The 19,279-nt window shown below is 41.3% G+C and overlaps 1 protein-coding gene across 1 annotated transcript in view; it reads left to right on the top strand.

Moving 5' to 3' along the window:
- The window catches only part of OPN4 (opsin 4), a 42,986-nt gene that overhangs the window by 11,821 nt on the left and 11,886 nt on the right, over window positions 1-19,279 (top strand). The window contains 7 exon segments of the mRNA XM_050958597.1: window positions 3,812-3,954; window positions 6,842-6,975; window positions 9,650-9,853; window positions 11,809-11,980; window positions 13,747-13,908; window positions 16,527-16,634; window positions 17,828-18,005. Of these exon segments, the coding sequence (XP_050814554.1) occupies window positions 3,812-3,954; window positions 6,842-6,975; window positions 9,650-9,853; window positions 11,809-11,980; window positions 13,747-13,908; window positions 16,527-16,634; window positions 17,828-18,005 (1,101 nt within the window).

Below are 19,279 nucleotides of genomic sequence, written 5' to 3'. Positions count from 1 at the left end.
ATGCTGTCCGCAAGTTGCCTGAGGTGCAGGTCTTGTCCCTGGTTTTCCTGTACGCAGTCTTCAGCTGCTTAATCTGCTCCTTGCACTGGTCACCATTCCGGAAAATTTCCAATGCTGCCAGCTTCTTTGCTATTTGCTGGTATGCATGATCATTCTTGGTATTCTTACTAAAGTCCACTGTTTTGCTGGCCTCGTACCAGAGATTTACCGAATTTTGGCTGTACTCTCACAAACAGGAAGCAGTGTGCTTTCCAAAAGACTTCTGTTCTGTCTCCACTGCAAACACAGATGGCTCTGAGGTGTTTGCAGCTTGGCAGTCAGAAGGGTTAAATGCTGACTCACCAAACTGCTACACCAATGGGCTGTTTCCATTTCCCTAGAGTCGACGTCCTCTCTATCCCAAGAATCGCCTAAAGAAATTGGTCCATGGGACTGTGGATATTTTTGGGGGGCACCCAGAGCATGAGTTCAGTGGGACTGCATCTACACTGAAGAGCAATAGGGCTGAAATGCTGGGTCCCAATTTGATGCAGGCTCGGACCTGCAGCCCCCACAGGATCCTGTGACCCTAGATTCAAGTGCAAGAGATTTGCATGTAGACAGAAGGAGTTTTAGGTCAAGTGTGAGTCTGGGCTTACAGTGCAATGTAGTGTATGTCTGCACTGCAGTGTACGCCCAGGGTTCGAAATGAGGCTCAAGTCTAACTCCCCCTTCTAACTATCCCAAATTGCCCTAACCCAGGGCTCAAACCCAGGGTCCCAGGACTTCGCAAGGGTGGAAAGTCGAGTCTGCATCAAGCTGGGACCCAGGATTCTAGCCCTATTGCTCGGCAATGTAGACACGGCCCAATGGGATTCATGCTCTGAATACTCCAAAAGTATCCCACAATCCCATGGGCCTATGTTTTTGTCCTCTGGACAGTCATGTTTGGTGGACGGTTAAGTTTTCCCCCACTTCACCAGGCACAAACTGAGACTTGCCTGGTTGTGGGTGGGCACTAGGAAATCTGGGATATGGGTGGTTGGACACAGGTACGCATAATGCAGTGTAGCTGGGGGTGGGAGGGGACAGGCAAGTATGGGAGTGGGTCCCATGGAGGGGAAGAAGAGAGGGTCACTTGGGTGCCTGGGAGGGATGGGAGGGGGAGTTGCCTCACAAGTGGCAACCCCATGTCCTAGCTGCCTCATCAACTGGCTGGCCTCCTTTATTAGGATGTCTGCTATCAGTTAGTTCTGGCACAGATAAGGGATGTTAGGATTAGCTGGCAATAGTAGGCCTCTTCCTACTACTCCCTACCCCACATCTCACTTGCCACGAGATGCATGTTGTGTGTTCTGCATTTCTGGGAAGCCTGCTATCCCTGCCCCCACCACACCACACAAAGCTCTAGACAACCCCACTTTCCATCTCTTCTCCCGCATTCTTGGTAGGAGATGCTCCAACTGAGCTGAAACCCTCTTCCATATCCCTCTTAGCAACATTAAACATGACAATTTAGAGACGTTTTCCAGCTGCTTCTACTAGTCTGGGCTGCTCCCGTACTGCACAGGAAATGAACACCCCTCCCTGCTCAATTTGTTGGCAATCCTGCAGATGACTGCTGACGGGGGGAACTCATACCTTCCTTCCTTTCTCCTCAAGGATTTGCTTGGATCATCTGTATTTACAGCAGGGTCAGCCTACACAGCACCCCCTTCTGTCTCACAGCACGTTCTGGTCCCTTGTCTGTACTCAGATGGAGCATTGATAAGTAAACAATGGTCCCACAATATAGAAGGATCTCTTCCACCCTTCCTGGGCTTAGTTCTTTTATGCTTTCTTACAGAGCACTGATTCTCAAGGTTCCCCACTTCCAGCAGTCTGGGTCTTCACAAGGTAGATCCTTATTTCCAGACTATTTCCTGGCCACCTGCTTGGGGTTTAACCTTGCCACATGCCTCTCTCATGCTGTCCTAGCCCTACAGGACTAGTCACAGGAGAGAATTCCCCTCCTGCAACACTCTCCCCCAGTGGGGTTCTCCTAGCCTTTTATGACTCCTTCCCACTTGGATCTGATAATTGACGCAAGTCATCTGATCCCCAGCTGATCAAGATCAGCATGAAAAGGCTTAGTAAAATCATGAAGTGGTCACTGATTGGTCACAAGAGAGGCTGTGATCTGGATAGTAGACATCCTGCGCTGGGCCTAGAAGTGGGTGGCTACATGTCAGCAAGGATCTCAACTGGGCTTTATTCAGGACCAGTGTGATTCTTGCAGTTCAGTAATCATGGCATGTGATGGCATCAGCTAACTCCATTGAGTTATGAGCTTTGATGACAGCACCCTCACCATCCCAAAGTTATTGTTCTGCATCTCAGAGTGGGAAAAGCTTGGTTATAGACAAGAGAACTGAGCTGTTAATCCAGGTGAAACAGGACTGCTCTTTGCTTTTTCCAGAGATCATATTAGTGAGGTCTGAGCTTCTACCAAGGCACATGCAGATCAGTGGCAGTAGAATAGGTGCAGAAAGATATTAACTGATTGAGTTTTAGCTCCTTCATCTGCGGGGTGGGGGTCTGATTCTGAATCACGAGGGCATTACCTATAATTATTATGGGCTCTTTTGACCAGGTGATGTGCGCCTCTTGGACTCGGAAGCCAATATTTTCAATCTGGATATACCATAATGGACTGAGAACTGGTGGCAAGGCTAGAGGCATCTTTGGTGGTTTGTCCTGGCATCAAGAGTTAAATTCCTTTTGGGGAGGATTAGAATTATTGCAGAGGAATGGATCTCTTGACCTCACATATGCTGAGATGCAAAATACCATTTCCTATTATTTAGACATTGACTTGTTTATGTCTGAAAGAGGTTAGGTCCCCATGTAGCACAATTTGGGATTTTCCTGCACATTAGCTAGCCTGGGACTGTGTCTTGCCTATGCCCCTGAATTATGCTGATCCATTAGGACCATAGAAAGTTACATGCTCAGGGTATGCATGTCAAAAGTGGGCAGGGTGGTGACAGTTTGGGCATCTGTCCCTTCCATCTTCCATTGCTATCAGGTCACCATGCCTCTTAGCTGTTATCTTATTGTCTAAGTCACAAAGTTGGGGCCATGATAAAAATGGAACTTGTATCTAACACAAATGTTTAAAAAAATGTTTTTTTTCAATCCTCCATTTAACCTGTAAGGAACAGTGTTGTTCAACACTACAAGGTCATTAGGTATTGAGGGTATTAGTAATTCAGCACTGGCTATTCAATGGGCAAAACCAGATTTCTACTGTATTAAAGGCTTGAATAAACAAGTGTTTATCAACTGGACTTACCATTTTCACTAAAGCAGTGTAATATTTATTTATTTATTAGAAAACTATCCAATGATTTAAGGAAATAATAGAAATCAAACTTTACCACATTGAAATTCTCACAGGGTGAAAATTACAAAGAACACATTGCTGTTATTTACAGCATTCCTTGAGGTCAAATGCAGTAGAGTCCCAGTGTACTTCTGTCAACTATTATGTATTTTGTTTTGGTTTTGTTTGTTCTTTTAGATTTTCCAATCTCTGAAACACTAAACTGGTAGTAAAAACAAAAAACGGCCTTTGACTCAAGCATTGCTGATACAACCATGCCTGGCATGTTTATTTGCAAAAGAGGAATAAAAATAAATGTAATTTGAAAGGGATTAGTTTACTCCAAAGTGTTCGTTTTCATCCAGCTTTTAACCTCCTTTATCCATCTCATCTCCCAGAGGAATAGCAGATGCTAGCTCATTCAGTGAAGTACCACCATGCATTTATGAATTCCTACTTGCTCTGTAGGAAATGACAGTGCAAGATGTTCCTCATGCCTTCCCTACACTGGATGTTCCAGACCATGCCCACTACACAATTGGAACTGTCATTCTGGTGGTGGGGATCACTGGAACGCTGGGTAACTTCATGGTCATCTATGCTTTCTGCAGGTACGTATACATCGTGTTTGTTCTGTGTGTCTTAAATATTTCTGTGGATAGACTTTAATACCGGTGGGATTGTGTTAAGGAAATGTGGTACAGGAACACTATCATTATGATTGTACTAATGAGCTGTGCATCAAAGTAAACCCAGATCCATGACCTTGTATTTGTTATCTTGCATATGAAATAGGCCTTAATGAAAGGTGAGATATAATTGGCTGCTGGTCGTTTTGATAGTGCAATTATCCCAAAACAATCTCTCAGAATTTTGTTACAACTCCTTGTGATAGTTAATTCTATAAGGCATAATCTGGGATATTGCATAAATTAAACCTTATTGAATTAAGCTGAATACATTTTTAAAATGCAATTGTTTGTGTTATTGTGAGATTGTATGTAACTTCTCTAGGTGGAGGGTTCATGCTAATGTAATTCCTCTGGATATCAGCCCTTTGAAGGCCTGTTACCTATTCACAGTCTCTTCAAAGGTTCAAACTGGATTCTAGAGACCAGTGGACAAAGAAAGGATGTTGGGATAAATAATCTGGTGATAAACTGACTCAGGGTTTTTTGTTCAGATCCAGCAAATGGACAGGACTTCTGGTCCACAGAGGGCCCCAATCCTTAGGGAAGGGTTGGAAGGACTTTGGCCTATTTAAGCCCCATAAGACTGCAAGTGATGAAGTAGAAACCACATGTAAACCTTTGGGTGGGACTTTCAAGGACTACTCCTGCCAGAGGCCCTGTTGAAGGGGTGCTCTCTGGTATACTTTTAGCATGCATGTAGGTTCTTTTATTGTTTTTAATGTTTTCTCTGTAATGCCTTTATCTGAAGAACAAACTGTGCTTGCTCAGAAAGAGCTATGTGATAACTTACAACAGTGGACAATTACATTGTTATTAGTCTATGAGGACAAAGCAAGTAGGTTTGCTTAGACAGCCTCTCTTCTACGGGAATAATACTTCAGCCTGGAAATACCCTGGTCAGATGGGACAGAGATGCTGATCTCTACCCAAGTGAGATGATGGCTGGGGAGCCTTAAGCCTAAGGGTGCCCTTGATGGACCATAGAAAGGGAATACAGGTGCAGTTGCCCTGAACTAAGACACCCACCCCCCGGCAACATTTTCGGTTACATTTCATAGACTGTAAGGTCAGAAGGGGCCATTTTGTGATCCTCTAGTATGTGTCCTCTGAGGACAAAACTCGGGACCTTCAGATTATGAGACTGATACGCTGCTGACTGAGTTAGGCTGAACAAGAGCGTTTATAGCAGATATTCACCCTTCTGTGGTATTTGGGACTTGGCTTGCCCACCCAGGAAGATGCTACTATACAGCCTAAACAGGGTGGGGGAAGAGTACAGCAGCAGCTGGGAGAAGACTAGAACAGTACTGTGGTGTGTCCCGCTCTGGAAGCGGCAGCTCAGCAGGAAATCTGGCAGCAACAGCTGTGTCTGTGATAGGGAACAGGTGAGGGGGCTGGCTGTTGTGTCTCTCCCTGGAGCTATCTAAAAATGTTGAGGCAGGTGGAAAGACTAGAGTAGAATTGCAGAGCTGGGGGTGCACTGATACTACACATGCCCACCATTGGTGCAGTATCAGTAGTTGCATAGCAATAACAAACCACCAACTGCCTAAAGGAGTTAGTTTGTAAACAGTTAATGAGTATTTTGCTGCCCCTAAAACGGCAATTGCAACAGTGCTTTAAAATTGGTGATTGTGGACTGGTGCAGGGAACATCTGCCAGTTTCTCTAGGAAAACAGAACCTCTTGAGACAGCCTTGTCAGGGGCTGGAGGGGAATGACTGAAATGATGTGTGCCCCTGGGACAGCTCTGAGTTATTTGCCCTACACACTCATCCTCCTGGAATGCATCTTCTATGCTACAGCTCTCAGGAGGTGCAACATATTATCTGGCCAATTGTGTCTGAGACTGAAAACTCAGGAAAGCACTGCAGCGACATTAGATAAAGTGTCACAATTTCAGGAAGAATAAAAAAATCAGAATCGGAAAGTACTGATATTAAGAACTCTCAGTAGCAAATATTTTGTACAAAAACACTACAGGACACTCTATTATGTTGGCGCGAATAATTTATGGAGGTGGGGGATGTAATAAGTCTGGCAATAGGTCCCTTCAAATTCTGTGTCTGGTGCAGTGAACTGCCTGTCATGGAGAAGAGTTCAAATAAAATAAAATGCAGCATGTAAGTCAGCCTCCTTAATCCCCATATTTGTAAATTGCTGTTAATCTCATCAGCAGTGGAAAACGTCCCCTCCGCTCTGCATGACCCAGATCCAGAAAATCCATAGAGTACATCAACTTTAATTTCCTGTTAATCATGGACACAGGGTGCAGTGGGACAGAGTATTCAGAGAACAATGTCTTCTATTTCTGTTTCTGAGCTGGTTATCAAAACCAAGCCATATCCTCTACTAAGGCACAGAGAAGTGTAAGGAGTGCGCTATTAAAATTATGGTGGCTCATTTAGCTTCTCTCTTCAGGAAAGTCAGAAGCCAATTTGATGTAGCTTGACATATTCAACACGCTGATATTTGTGAAGTTGCCAGTGCTCACAACAAAGAGTAACAGACAGCCAAGATGGTGAGATAATATATTTTATTGGACCAACTTCTGTTGGTGAGAGAGACAAGCTTTCAGGCTACACACAGTTCTTCTTTGGGTCATGATGAAGAACTGTGTAAGCTCAACAGGTTGTCCCTCTAGCCAGCAGAAGCTGGTTCAATAAAAGGTACTGTCTGACCCACCCTGTCTCTCTAATATCCTGGGACCATCATGGCTAGAATGACACTGCATACAGCAAAGAGTAATAGCATAATTACCCACAGATTAGCGCTCAGCAATGTTCCTTCTGATCTCTTATCTGTAGGAGTAGGAGCCTTCGAACTCCAGCCAACATGTTCATCATCAATCTAGCTATTAGCGACTTCCTAATGTCCATCACACAGGCTCCAATTTTCTTCACTACCAGTCTCCACAAGCACTGGATTTTTGGCAAGAAAGGTTTGTACATATATCTCCTGAAAGATCATGTAGTTTGTTGCCATGGTAATGACTTCAAGTTAATAATTGACAGTATAAGTAGCAAAGCTATGCAATACTATAGTTACTAAAGCCAAAAGCACATATAACCTGCCTGATTTCAAGTTTTGTTTAGCATTCAGGATTCAGTACAAGTTTGTCAAAAAGTTTAGAAGAAGCTTGGAGTTATTTATATTTTAGTGGTATAAATATGATACAGGCTGAAATTTGACAGTTTTCAATTAGTTTGATTTCAAATTTTGGACAGGTGTATGATGAGTTGATAACAGATGCATAAATCAGAATTTGTTTTTATCTTTGTCCTTTAAAAACCCAGAGGAAATTAGACTAAAAACTACATTAAAAGAAGGGCATTTAGGTTGTAAAGTCAAGCTTTAAAAAGTTAAGAAATGCCAAATTTATGATTGCCTGTGTGACCTTAAGTCAGCCCCTTTCTGCATGTGCATTATGATATAGTTTTTATAATATGATCACATACTTTTTTTTCTCTAGAACATTTGTCTCATTCAGTGCAAATTCGGATGCACAAGAGGGGAAATCAGGTTTGCATGGGCAATCTTAAATTTTCTAACTTCTGAATGCTTGACTTTGCAACCTAAATAACTTTCTTCTAATGTAGTTTCTGATTGTTATAAATATATTTACATCACTAAGTCTATACTATTACTGCCAGAATTGTGAGATAGAAAAAGATCTTCTCTAATGTTTGATAAACAAACATACTCTCTCGCTGCTCGCATTCACTCACAGTCATCTCGCACCTGAATTTAAAAAAGAGAGGAATCAGGCCCAGGAGCATCTGCTCCCAGCATACCACTCTGCCACTGGCACTAATTAACTTGAATGTGGAATTTTTATCTTGATATTTCTGCTGCTAGAAAGCCTGACAATAAACATAAGTTTTGACAATATACATATAAACCAAATATTCTCAGTGAACATGCTTCCTATTTCACTCATTGGGTCTAAACTACCAAACATCTCTTGTCAAACATGAGTTACTGTTGTTTGTGACAGAAGTGCCCAAAATGCGCTAGGTGAGAGAGAGGCATACAGGAGAACACAGTCGCTGCCCCCAAAGAGCTTACAATCTATAAAGACAAAGCCAGACAAAAGGTGGGTGAAGGGGATACAACATCAAGGAAAGTGATCTGGATAGGCAATGGGACATGGTTTGGTTTATTTAAATATACATATGAATTATTCACCCCTGGTCCTTCCTCCCCATTGCTTGGTTTTTAATGTGTGTCAATTACCTTTTTATTTTAAACTGTCTACTTTCAGTGTCTAATCTTTGCCTATTAAACCTTGTCAAACTATCCGTTCCAATGACCCATCTGTGATTCACCACAGGCTCAAAGCTATGTACTGCTTCACTGAGCTCTCCCTTCACCCTGCCTACCCACACCAGAGATTCAGATTTAAGGTGAAATCCTGGCTCCTTATAAGTCAATGGCTAAGCTCCCAATGAGTTCGGTGGAGCCAGGATTTCACTGTCTGGGTATGAGATAAACATACAGATCATACGGCCAGTCTGATGGGCCCACCTGTTGTAAGGCCTAAGCAAATCGGTGGAATAAAGACACTTCGTGTGGGATTCACAAAAGTATTTAAGTGCCTAACTCCCATTGAAATCAATGAGAGTTAGATGCCTAAATACCTTTTGTGGATCCCACCATTTGACTCTTAACGTGCAGGGGCTACTCTCTCTCATGCTGCAATTACATCTTGCACATATATGGTGGCGGTGGTGAACAAGAGGTATGGTTTTGAAATGTTGGTTATTTCTGACTTGTTTATTAAGTAGATAATAACAAATGCTTGTTTCTGCAGTTCTTCATGTTACAAAACTGAAAAGACTATACACAGATGTATAAACAAATTGTCTAATCTCTAGTGCTGGCTGAATAATTAAAAGCAGACTTTTGAATATATTAACGAATATGTGCTCTATGGGCATTGTGCTATTTGTATAATTGCAGATATTAATGAAAAAGTTGGTGCATCTCAAACACTTCATGAATTTGCATGTTTTAATTCCCATTCATCATTAATTATTCTCCTATTTTAAAGATTTGTCTTTCTGTCCAACAGCAGAAGACAAACTGTGACCAGTCATGTTCCACAAATAGCAAATAATTAAAGTAAACAACTGACAACCAATCCATTGTCTGAATTATTTATTGAAACTATGCTGACCTCATCTTGGGATACGAGTTGCTCCATGGTATCTGAGTGACTATAACAGTACTTTTAACTAAAATAGGTCTTTCCATGGGAGTTAGAATAAAATGAAATCTAAATGAGCTGCCATGGGATCTCTGAAATGCTCCCACTAGAAACTTCCGAAGTTGAAAAGTGAATGTTATATTAAGTCACTGTCTTGAGTAATAAAGGCAAGGAAATCTTTGACGTTTACAGCCATGGATAATATAATTAGCAAAGCCAGTCCACAGCTTGGAAAGTATATTGCTGCTCAAAAAGTAAACTTCCTGTTGCCTTAAGAGTTCTGAAAGTAATTAGGTAATGTGTTACTAGCCTAGGCCACAGGATAAATGTTCTCCCAGGAATACTGGTATAACCAGCATGGATGGTTAAATCTGTTGGTTAACCCTGTTGTACTCTCCATTGAAAGGTTGTGAGCTATATGCCTTCTGCGGAGCCCTTTTTGGCATTACATCCATGATCACATTGATGGCAATCGCCCTGGACAGATATTTTGTGATCACACGACCACTGGCCTCCATTGTGGTGATGTCCAAGAAGAAGGCTTTGATAATCCTGCTAGGAATCTGGCTGTACTCTTTGGCTTGGAGCCTCCCACCCTTCTTTGGATGGAGTAAGTGAGACAGAATACAAGTCTATTGTCTGATACCAGGAGAAAATGGGGGGGTTAAAGAATGGTCTGTTAGACACAAGGATGAATAAACAGAATTTCTATATTCGGATGAAGTTTGAAGAAATCAGTGTGAAGGAGATTGCTTATAGCTAATGAGTCTTAAAGAGTTTAATCAGCAGAAAAGATTGCACATTTAATTACATTGACACTTTTGCAGGGGATCTCATTAGCGCGCTGTATAAAAACATATAAAATAAAGGGCAAAAATAATGCAAAACAGGCTTCCGAAACAGTGCATAACCTTCTGCAATCAAGCAGAGTTGAACAATAAAAAGTAAAGGGGACAGATGAGCAGTTTTTAAGTTTTCAAAATGATTTTCATTGCTCACAAAAAGTGCCATATTGACAGCCTGAGGAACCTGCATTCCTCTATTTATACCTTAAAGCAGTACAGTATGGGCAGTAAGAGTGCAATATTCCACATCCCTATGATGTGTCTCAACCCCATTGGGAGGGACCAATTCTAGAGGTAAGAGGGTTGTTTACTCTCTATGCCCATTTAGCCCTTGACATCTTAATGACGGATGACAGTTAGTAGTAATTAGGTAGCTGATTTGCTTGCACACGTTAATTTTGTGTGTGTAAATTGGTATGTGTTCATATTTCACATCTTGACAAATTGAAAATTTGTCCCTTACTGTTGGCTGAGATAGCAGTAGTTGTTCTGTTTCTCTGTTAGAAACTAGACTAATACCATTAACTTGTTTCACTCAGGTCACCAACTTACAATCAGCATTAACCTCCAGTAGGATGCACTTGAACCTACCAGTTAATAGCCTAACCTCCAATATTACCCACCCCTGGAGCAGGCCTGGTCCCCATTGCAGGGGGAGGGGAGTGAGGTACAGTTAAATTGAGTAGCACTTTATCACTTGCCTACTAAGCTGTTGGAACAGGGTCAGATATTATTATGTTATTTTTGTTGTTAAATTCTTTCTTCCCCCAAAAGTGTAGCACGCATAGCTGGTAAATTCCAGCTGTTTAACATTATGGTTTTTAGCTTAACGAGAGAATTTCAAGCGAGCAATATGACAAATACTCTTAGATAAGAGAACCTTAATGGGATGAGGCAGAATAATTTCTTGAAGGGTATTATAACTGCTGTCTCATAATTAGATTCTAATAGTATCCATCATACTGAGTCTCATACAACAATTAGACATATCTGAGCGTAGAACCTGGTGCAATATTTTCTGGACCTGGTTCCACAGAAGCTAGCATTGAAAATGCTGGTAATTTAATTAATTATTAAAAATAGTTTGGTGTTGAGTTTGCTTTATTCTTTAACTGTCTGACACAGTTTCTCTAAGGAGAATATTTCTTATTTCAGGTAGGAATGTGTGTGTGTGTTTTACATTTATTTCATGACATTTATTTTCCAAAATTAATTGGAATTGCACAGTAAACTCCTATTGTCTGCAGAATTTAAAAGAGCAGAGGTTAGCGTAGTCAGTTTCGTTTTACTTCTGAGCAAAAGAGATGATAATTTGAGAGAAAAATTGAGACATTTGAAAGATCTTAGAAACATGGGCCTGATCCAAAGCCGAGTGAAGTTAATGGAAAAAGGCCCATTGACTAAAGTGGGCTTTGGATCAGGTCTGAAGGCTGGAATGAAAAATAATCATTATTTTATTAGTCTAAAAAGAGAATTTAATAGATCTAATGAATCAAAGCGCCTACAAGGCAGTGGACTCAGTAATGGCAAGAAATGCTTTAAAACAAGAAACAGGTACCCTTATTAACCATCTTCTCTCTACCAACAGAGCCAGGTTTGATCCTTTTCAAATCCCAGGGATATGCTGAATTCTTTCTCCATTTGCTCCTCCACCAGAATGTCCAATAAAAAACTTTTCATGGCTTATGTCTTTTTTTTTTTTTTCTTTCTCTCTTCCTAGGTGCTTACGTTCCTGAGGGTTTGTTGACTTCCTGTTCCTGGGACTACGTGACCTTTACCCCATCAGTCCGTGCCTATACAATGCTGCTCTTCTGCTTTGTCTTCTTCATTCCTCTGATTGCCATCATATACAGTTATGTCTTTATCTTCAAGGCTATCAAGAATACCAATGAGTGAGTTTGTCAATAATCTAGGTTTTTATTCCTTGCTTAGGGGAGAGCCTTTGTTTTTATGGGGTATATAATACAAAAACATGCAACTCTATTTTAACAAGTTTTTTTCTTTAATGGAAATTGGTAAGAGACAAAAAAGAATAGGAACAGACCCTGAATTTTCAACATGGCAAAAATTTTAAATGTGTATGGAGAGGAGTGGTCTCCAAGGTTAGCTACTTAGCCCGCATTGTTTAATACATTTACTAATGATTCAGGAAAGGATGTGAATAGAAAAGTGGGAAATCTAGCAGATGATACAAAACTATTTAGGTTAATCAAGTCTAGATAAAGTGTGAGGAACTTCAGAGAGGCCTAATAAAGTTAAATGACTGTTCAGCACACAGGCAAATGATATTCAGTGCCAGTTTCTTTGGTGTGCTTCAGCCACTTATGCCATGCATACATGGCACAAAGTGGCTTTGAAACAGACAGAGCTATCCAGGTGGGAATTTCCCTTGCATGTGGGAAGCAAAGCTATTTTAGTCACTGATCTGCATCGATTTGGCCAATCCTGTGTCAACAGAAGGACTGTGAAAGGATTCCCCTCCAAAATGTCGACTGTCTACAAGTGGTCAGGTGGAAGTTGGCTATGAACTCTGTGTTAAAGAAGGTGCAGTGATGCAAGGTGCAATGTGTTAAACCAGTGATTCTCAACTGGAGGTCCACAGGGGAATTTCAGGGGATTTGCCAAACAGGTCTGCTCAGAGCCCTGAGCCCTGGTGCCCAGTTCTTGGAGTCCTGAGCCCCAGTACTCTGCGAGGCAGAAGCCATGAGCCCAGATACCCCATAGGGCTGAATCCCTGAGCTCAGGCCACCTTAGCCTTGGCAGAAGCTGTCCAAAGCCCTGAGCACCAGCAGAAGCTGCTCCTTGGGGCTGAAGCACCAATCCCAGATGTACCCCTGGACTGAAGCAGTGGGGCTGAAGCCCTGAGACCCAGTGCCCTGTGAGGCAGAAGCCCAGCACAAGCCACCCCACAGGGCTGAAGCCCCAAGCCACCACCCACCCCAATGGGCAGAAGCCCCAAGCCCCCTGCCCTTTGAGCCCAAACCCTTGAGCCCTCCATCTCATGGAGTTCCCAAGCCTCTCCCCAGCAGCCTTGAGCCCCCAATCCCCATCTGAAGCCAGAGGATTCCCCTCCCCCCCAAGCTGTGGAGTTTTTATAGCATGTTGGGGAAAAAATTGAGAACCCTTGTGTTAAACAAAGTACAACAATTTGCATCAGGAATATTTGAAATAAGAACTACTGGAGTAGCAAACCAGCGCCTGATTCTGCCATATTAACTCATGGTGAGCTGTATCTTACTACAGGTTCAAACTCATTGATTTCAATGTATCTACTCATGTAACAGTGTGAGTAAAGGTGCCAAAATCTGGCCTTAAGAAGTAAAGAAATAATTTTTGCCTTCCACAGTTAGAGTTATCATGCAGATTAATCTGGGTACATGAATAATCCAAAACCTTATTTTGGAAACATATTCCTCACATAGGCCTCCATCCTGCTCCTGCTGAAGTCAATGGGTGTTTTGCCCCTGATTATTGTGAGTGGGAGACGGCCTCTACTGTGGAAAAGCAATTACACATAATCTACTTGGGTGGAGGTGGGGAGAAGAGCTGGAGAGGGTTGGCATCTGGTTAAAGAGCAGTCCTTTGTTCTATTTTATTAAGTTGTTTGCTCAATTTCTCCCATATATTTTGTATTGTAATTGTGGTTTATTTCCCTTAGGGCTGTTCAGAACATTGGTTCTGATGCTAATAAAGTATCCCAGAGACAGTATCAGAAGATGAAGAATGAATGGAAAATGGCCAAAATTGCCTTGATTGTCATCTTACTTTACGTCATTTCCTGGTCACCATATTCTGTTGTAGCTCTGGTGGCTTTTGCTGGGTAATTATGAATATATTAGCAAGAAAAAAAATCAGTGAGCCCAGAAGGTGTGAAATTCTAAAAGAAGCAAATTATGAAAGGCCAAGTAGTTGTCAACTCTAATGTTCAACAATGGGAATGGGAAACCTTCACATATTCAGGAGTAATCCTTTGTTACACATTTGGTAAATGGCGCACATGCTGGTTGTAATTTTTCTCAGTTTGGTTTTTCAGCACAGAAAAGCTAATTATTGGCAATACGTGAAATCATGCTAATTAATTCTAAAATGAAAGTTTCACAATGCTAAAATATTTGAACATGACCATATGGCTATTCCAGGTTGCAGATACATAGTTCGTTTTGGTTTATTTTCTCTGGGCCTGATTATCCACTCACTTACACTAGTCTGATGCTGGCATAAATCCACTGGCTGCAGTAGAATTACCCCTCACTTGCAACAGTGTAAGTGAGCTCAAAATCAGACCCTATATCTGGCATTACTGGCTTTAGTTCTTTTAGTGTTGCACTGAAAAGTAACAATGGATGACCTAATCTTAAATATATTTTAAAAAATCCTGGAGTATGTTGCATTTCTTCCACCTATTTAACTGTCAGCATTTTATACTATCTTTTTCAATAAAGACATAATGTCCATTTAAAAAAAATATCCATTAATATGGACTGGTTAAGAGCAAGGGATTAGAACTCAAGACTCCTGGGTTCTATTAAGGCTCTGCCCCTATTTAATGTGTGACACGGAACAAGTCACTTAATGATCCTGTCCTCCATCTGCCTACATCTAAATAGATTGAATAACTTAAAGCACTTTGACGTCCTCAGTTCAAAGACCCTATACAAGTGCAAAATAAAATTAATACTTGCACTAACCCACCACTGCCTTATTTATAATTTTCCAGTCATCTGATGAGAAATGTGCACCTGAAACTTAACAATCAGGATAAAACTGACTGTGATAGAGTTTGAGAAGCGAGGCAGGAGTTATTGGAGACATTAAGAAGCAGAAAACTGCCTTTGTCTGCTCCTTCAACCTTTTCAGTTTGGGACTGTGCTTTTTTGTTCCCCTTGGGGGCCACTTTGGCTTCTCATGGATTAATAGACCAAGTCCCAAGGCCTTATGTTGACTTTACCTTGATAGCATTGTCACATACAGCATAGATTAGGAGACAGACCTAGAAACTGTGGGTACAGTCTTGAAGTCACTGAGGATGGCTGGTCTGATAGATCAACAAAACGTGCAATGCAATAGCAAAGAATGAAACCTAATATCTACAGTACATACTGTGAGAGAGGAAGATTTAGCTGACATGATACATGCTCAGTAGGACTGTTGCACTCCAGCCACCATAACAGAGGTGCTGTTTTTCTGGCCAGCAATGACAGAAAATTTGTGTCACTGTTTACCTCATTGACTGCACTATTGACTAATCTTACCAAAGCATCCATCCCCTGAAAGGTTTCTATGACCGTGAAATGGGAGACAGCATTCCAGGACATCCTGTCTCGCCAGCAAGTACTGTGTTCTCCAAGGAATTCATCCTCCAGATCAATGCTCTAAGGGTAGGGCAGGACAAAAAACACACTGTGCTCTGGAAACTATCACCAGAAGTGAGTCTTAGGTTAGTGCTGGTAGGAATGCCTGCAGTCATCTGCCCTATGAAGACACTCCAATTCGCATTTCCATTTGGTCACAGAACACACACTTCTCTGTTGGCTGAATGTGATGGAAAACTCCATTCCAAGGATGACAATCTGCCACCTTACTCTGCAGCCCTGTTCCTTCTTGGTGCAGCAAAGCATTGAGGCACAACATAAAGCCACAGGCAACTTTCCCTGGGAGAGAGGGAAATGATTCTATATAGTGTGTTGCTATTCCCACGGCTGAAGGAAAGACTCACTGAGGGCCTGGTTGATGCAAGCTGACCCTGCAATATTACTGCTATTTAAGTGTAGATTCCACTACTTTATTTTTATCAAGACAACCTGAACAGGGTATGACCTAGGCTGTTAAAGGAATGGTACCAGCTAGCAGCACCACAGTCAGAACTTCCACCATCTCCTCTAAACATACAAGTCACATGATGAAGACCCTGCAAATGCTCAATAAAACATAAACCCACCCTCCACTATATGAGGATTCTTTGCCTTTGGTTCCTAGCTTTGGGTAGGTAAAGTTGAAGTGTGAGTGGGAAGCTGATTTATCAGGCACTCTCGTGTTAGCTGCTTTTCATGCAACAGCCTCTTCCCTTATTCAGCACACCTGTTAGAAGCCTTACAGCTCTTTTCTGACCAATTTACACCACTATCTGGGTCATTTAATGCAAAGCAGCACTTGTAAAGAGGAGCACCAAAGAAACTGTGACCCCCTGAAGCACAGTCTGGCACTGATTCTTGAATAAAATGGGTATGAAATCCCATATGCTAGGCAGAAAAAGAATGTTCCTTGATGGTATGTCGGTTCTGGTCCTTGCCCCTCTTATTTCATCTTGCTCTCCTGGGGGAGGAGGAAGGGAGGGAGAGCAGCAGCAGTAAAAAGCAGTCCCTGCACTCTAACTAATTTTTGTTTTTTTTACTGTGTGCTGACTGTGCAGTAAAAAACAACAACTTTGCATTTCTTTAGGTATTCCCATCTCCTGACACCCTTTATGAACACCGTACCAGCTGTGATTGCCAAAGCTTCTGCCATCCACAACCCCATCATTTATGCCATAACTCATCCCAAATACAGGTAAGGTTGCTCTCTTCAAACACAAATAACATAGCGAAGAAAACCAAATCTATCTCTGATAAAACTTTCACTAATTCATTGAAATATGCTAGTGCCTGAGCTCTGCCTCATCTGCTTGTTTTACCTTTATGCTGTTTTTTTACCTCTGCAAGGTGCATGAAGCCAAAAAAGAAAACAGAAAAAGCAGTTTTGAATGCCCTATAAATGTCAGTGAAGTTTGTACTCAGAACAAATTACCGTGCAGATGGGAGCTAGAGACATTTATGGAAGGGTGATAGCTGTACTCATTGATCTGATAAAGGGTAGGGACCTTCCCTGGCTAAAAAACCAAGTTTTATGGTATGTTTCTCGCAATATTTCCTTGGGAGATATACCTATTTGTCAATGTTGCAAATAGCAGTTTGTCAAGTTACCCAAACCAATGAGAGATGGAGTTTGGTAAATGGCTCCATTTCTTGCATGTGTTGTGGGCTTCCTGTTCCTCCTTCATGCTTCCATTGTTCAGGCATCGAATAATTGGTTATTAGTTGTAACATCCAAGTCAACCCCAGGTCAAGTTCAGATGAGGGATATGTGATGTGAACAAGCATGGCTAAGCCATGCAATATTACTTCTCCCCTTTCAAAAGCATTCTGGGAACTATGGGGTGGGGAAAAGAGCAGTGTGGTAAAAATGATCCCTCCCACCCCAATCCAGAAAGAACAGTTTGCTTTAGAGTTTATACCACCACACCGATAATACGTGAGCAGATACCCAGGAGGAAGTTAGAATAGCTGCTTAAGGAGAGATTAAAATAATTCTCTATGCGGTAATTCTACTTTCAGTTTAAAGGGCCAGGAGCTTTATTATCCCAGTTAGACTTTAATCAGATAAAACATTTCAGTAGCTGGTTTCAGTGAAAAAATTACATTTTAATATTCTTATCCCTGCCCAGCAATGTTGGTAGTAAATTTTGACTCAACAGAATACTGTAAAGCACTTATGTCTCATTTATTTAAAACTATCTTGTAGAGCAGTTGCACACAAAGCAGTATTTGAAATCTGGGAAACTTTAACTACTGTACCCAGTAACTTTTCAGTCTGTGCATCATGTGTCCGTCTGAATAAATTTAATGTTTATGGTGAGCGGCTTTTTGTGCTGGCAGCTTTATTTAGGCAGAGGGAATTGATTGGTTCTATTTTTTATCCACTAGAATGGCCATTGCAAAGTATGTGCCGTGCCTTCGACCCCTGCTAAGAGTTTCTCGTAAAGACTCCAGGTCTTGCAGCAGGTATCTCTCAACCAGACGATCCACTATTACCAGCCAGTCTGAGATAAGTGGACTGCAGAAAGGAAAGAGACGGCAATCCTCTCTCTCAGACAGTGAATCAGTAAGGAAAACCCTTCAGATATGTTTATTTTTTAAAAGCAAGTAAATAATTTTCACATAGCATCCTTCAAAGTGGTAGGTAGATTAGATGAAAAGATGCATTATGGTGCTAGGTACAAAGGCTCTCTTAGAGGGGGATAATTGTTTGGGGATAAAGCAATTAAAAAGGAAGATAAAGTTTAAAAGCAGGATGCAAATAACATAGATATTCTTACAGATTTGTGACACTCATGGGAGAATGGAAAGATGCACTACTAGAAAGACAAAAAGTGAATGGGACTTAGCCTGTGCTGGTTCAGTGACCACAGATCTGGAACTTGGACACTTAAAAGTGAGACTGCAGTCCCCAAGTAGTGCTTGGAAGGAGGCAAGGTTGTAAAGAAAGAGCCAATGTGCTTTCTGAACATGAAATGAGCTGCATTTAGAAACAGATTATTTGGCAGATATAGACAGATCAACAAAATCCATCACAGAATAATTTTTCCAGAAGACCTCAAAAGCTCACTGCTGCCAAACTAAGTATTGCCAAAGGTTGTTTCTGCATGGTAGCCAGAAGCAGGTCAGATTTCTGGAGTCCACATCTCTTTCTAGGTTATTAATGGCACATTAGTGTTCTATTTTCAACCATTTTTATACGATTCCTAAAATGGAAAAATGTCATTATGTTCTATGTGAGTGTTCATGTTTTCAAGCTAATATCCTTTCAGTTGATATAGTTAAGTTTTGAATTCTGACAGTTACTTTTAACTGTGATTTTTTTTTTTCAATTTTTTTTTAATGTTGTACTTCTGACTTATCAAGCCAATCAAAATTAAACCCATCAGGCTAAAAGACATTGTTCAACTTGAATATTTTGAAATCCACTAACAGTTTCTGGCAAAACACACTTTAAATGATGTATCTTGAATTTTTTAAAAAGAAATACTCTTTCAAAACTATTAGTATGCTTTCCTGCTCCCCTTCTCTACTACCTTGCTGATATAAGGGGTTTTCAGCAAGGGAGAAATGTAAGGCCCACATTCTGCAACCAGATTTGCCCAGTCAGACACTTGCAGTCATGTAGATTGAAGCCTGGTTAGGCAGGGAAAACAGTGAAACTGACAAACTGCTGTCAGATTCTCAAAGTATATAAATTTCAAAGCATCAATAACCTTAGGTCTGCTTTGGAACTATAGTAGATACAAAATTTTCAAACAGAAATGTTATCTCCCTCCAGGCTGGGTCCTTTAAATTGTTAAGTTGAACACATCATACCCCGATTTCATTAGGAATTCT

The sequence above is a fragment of the Gopherus flavomarginatus genome, chromosome 6, assembly GCF_025201925.1.
Source record: "Gopherus flavomarginatus isolate rGopFla2 chromosome 6, rGopFla2.mat.asm, whole genome shotgun sequence".
Lineage (NCBI taxonomy): Eukaryota > Metazoa > Chordata > Testudines > Testudinidae > Gopherus > Gopherus flavomarginatus.
The sequence above is the reverse complement of the archived record's forward strand: the minus strand, read 5'-3'. Positions and strand labels throughout refer to the sequence as shown.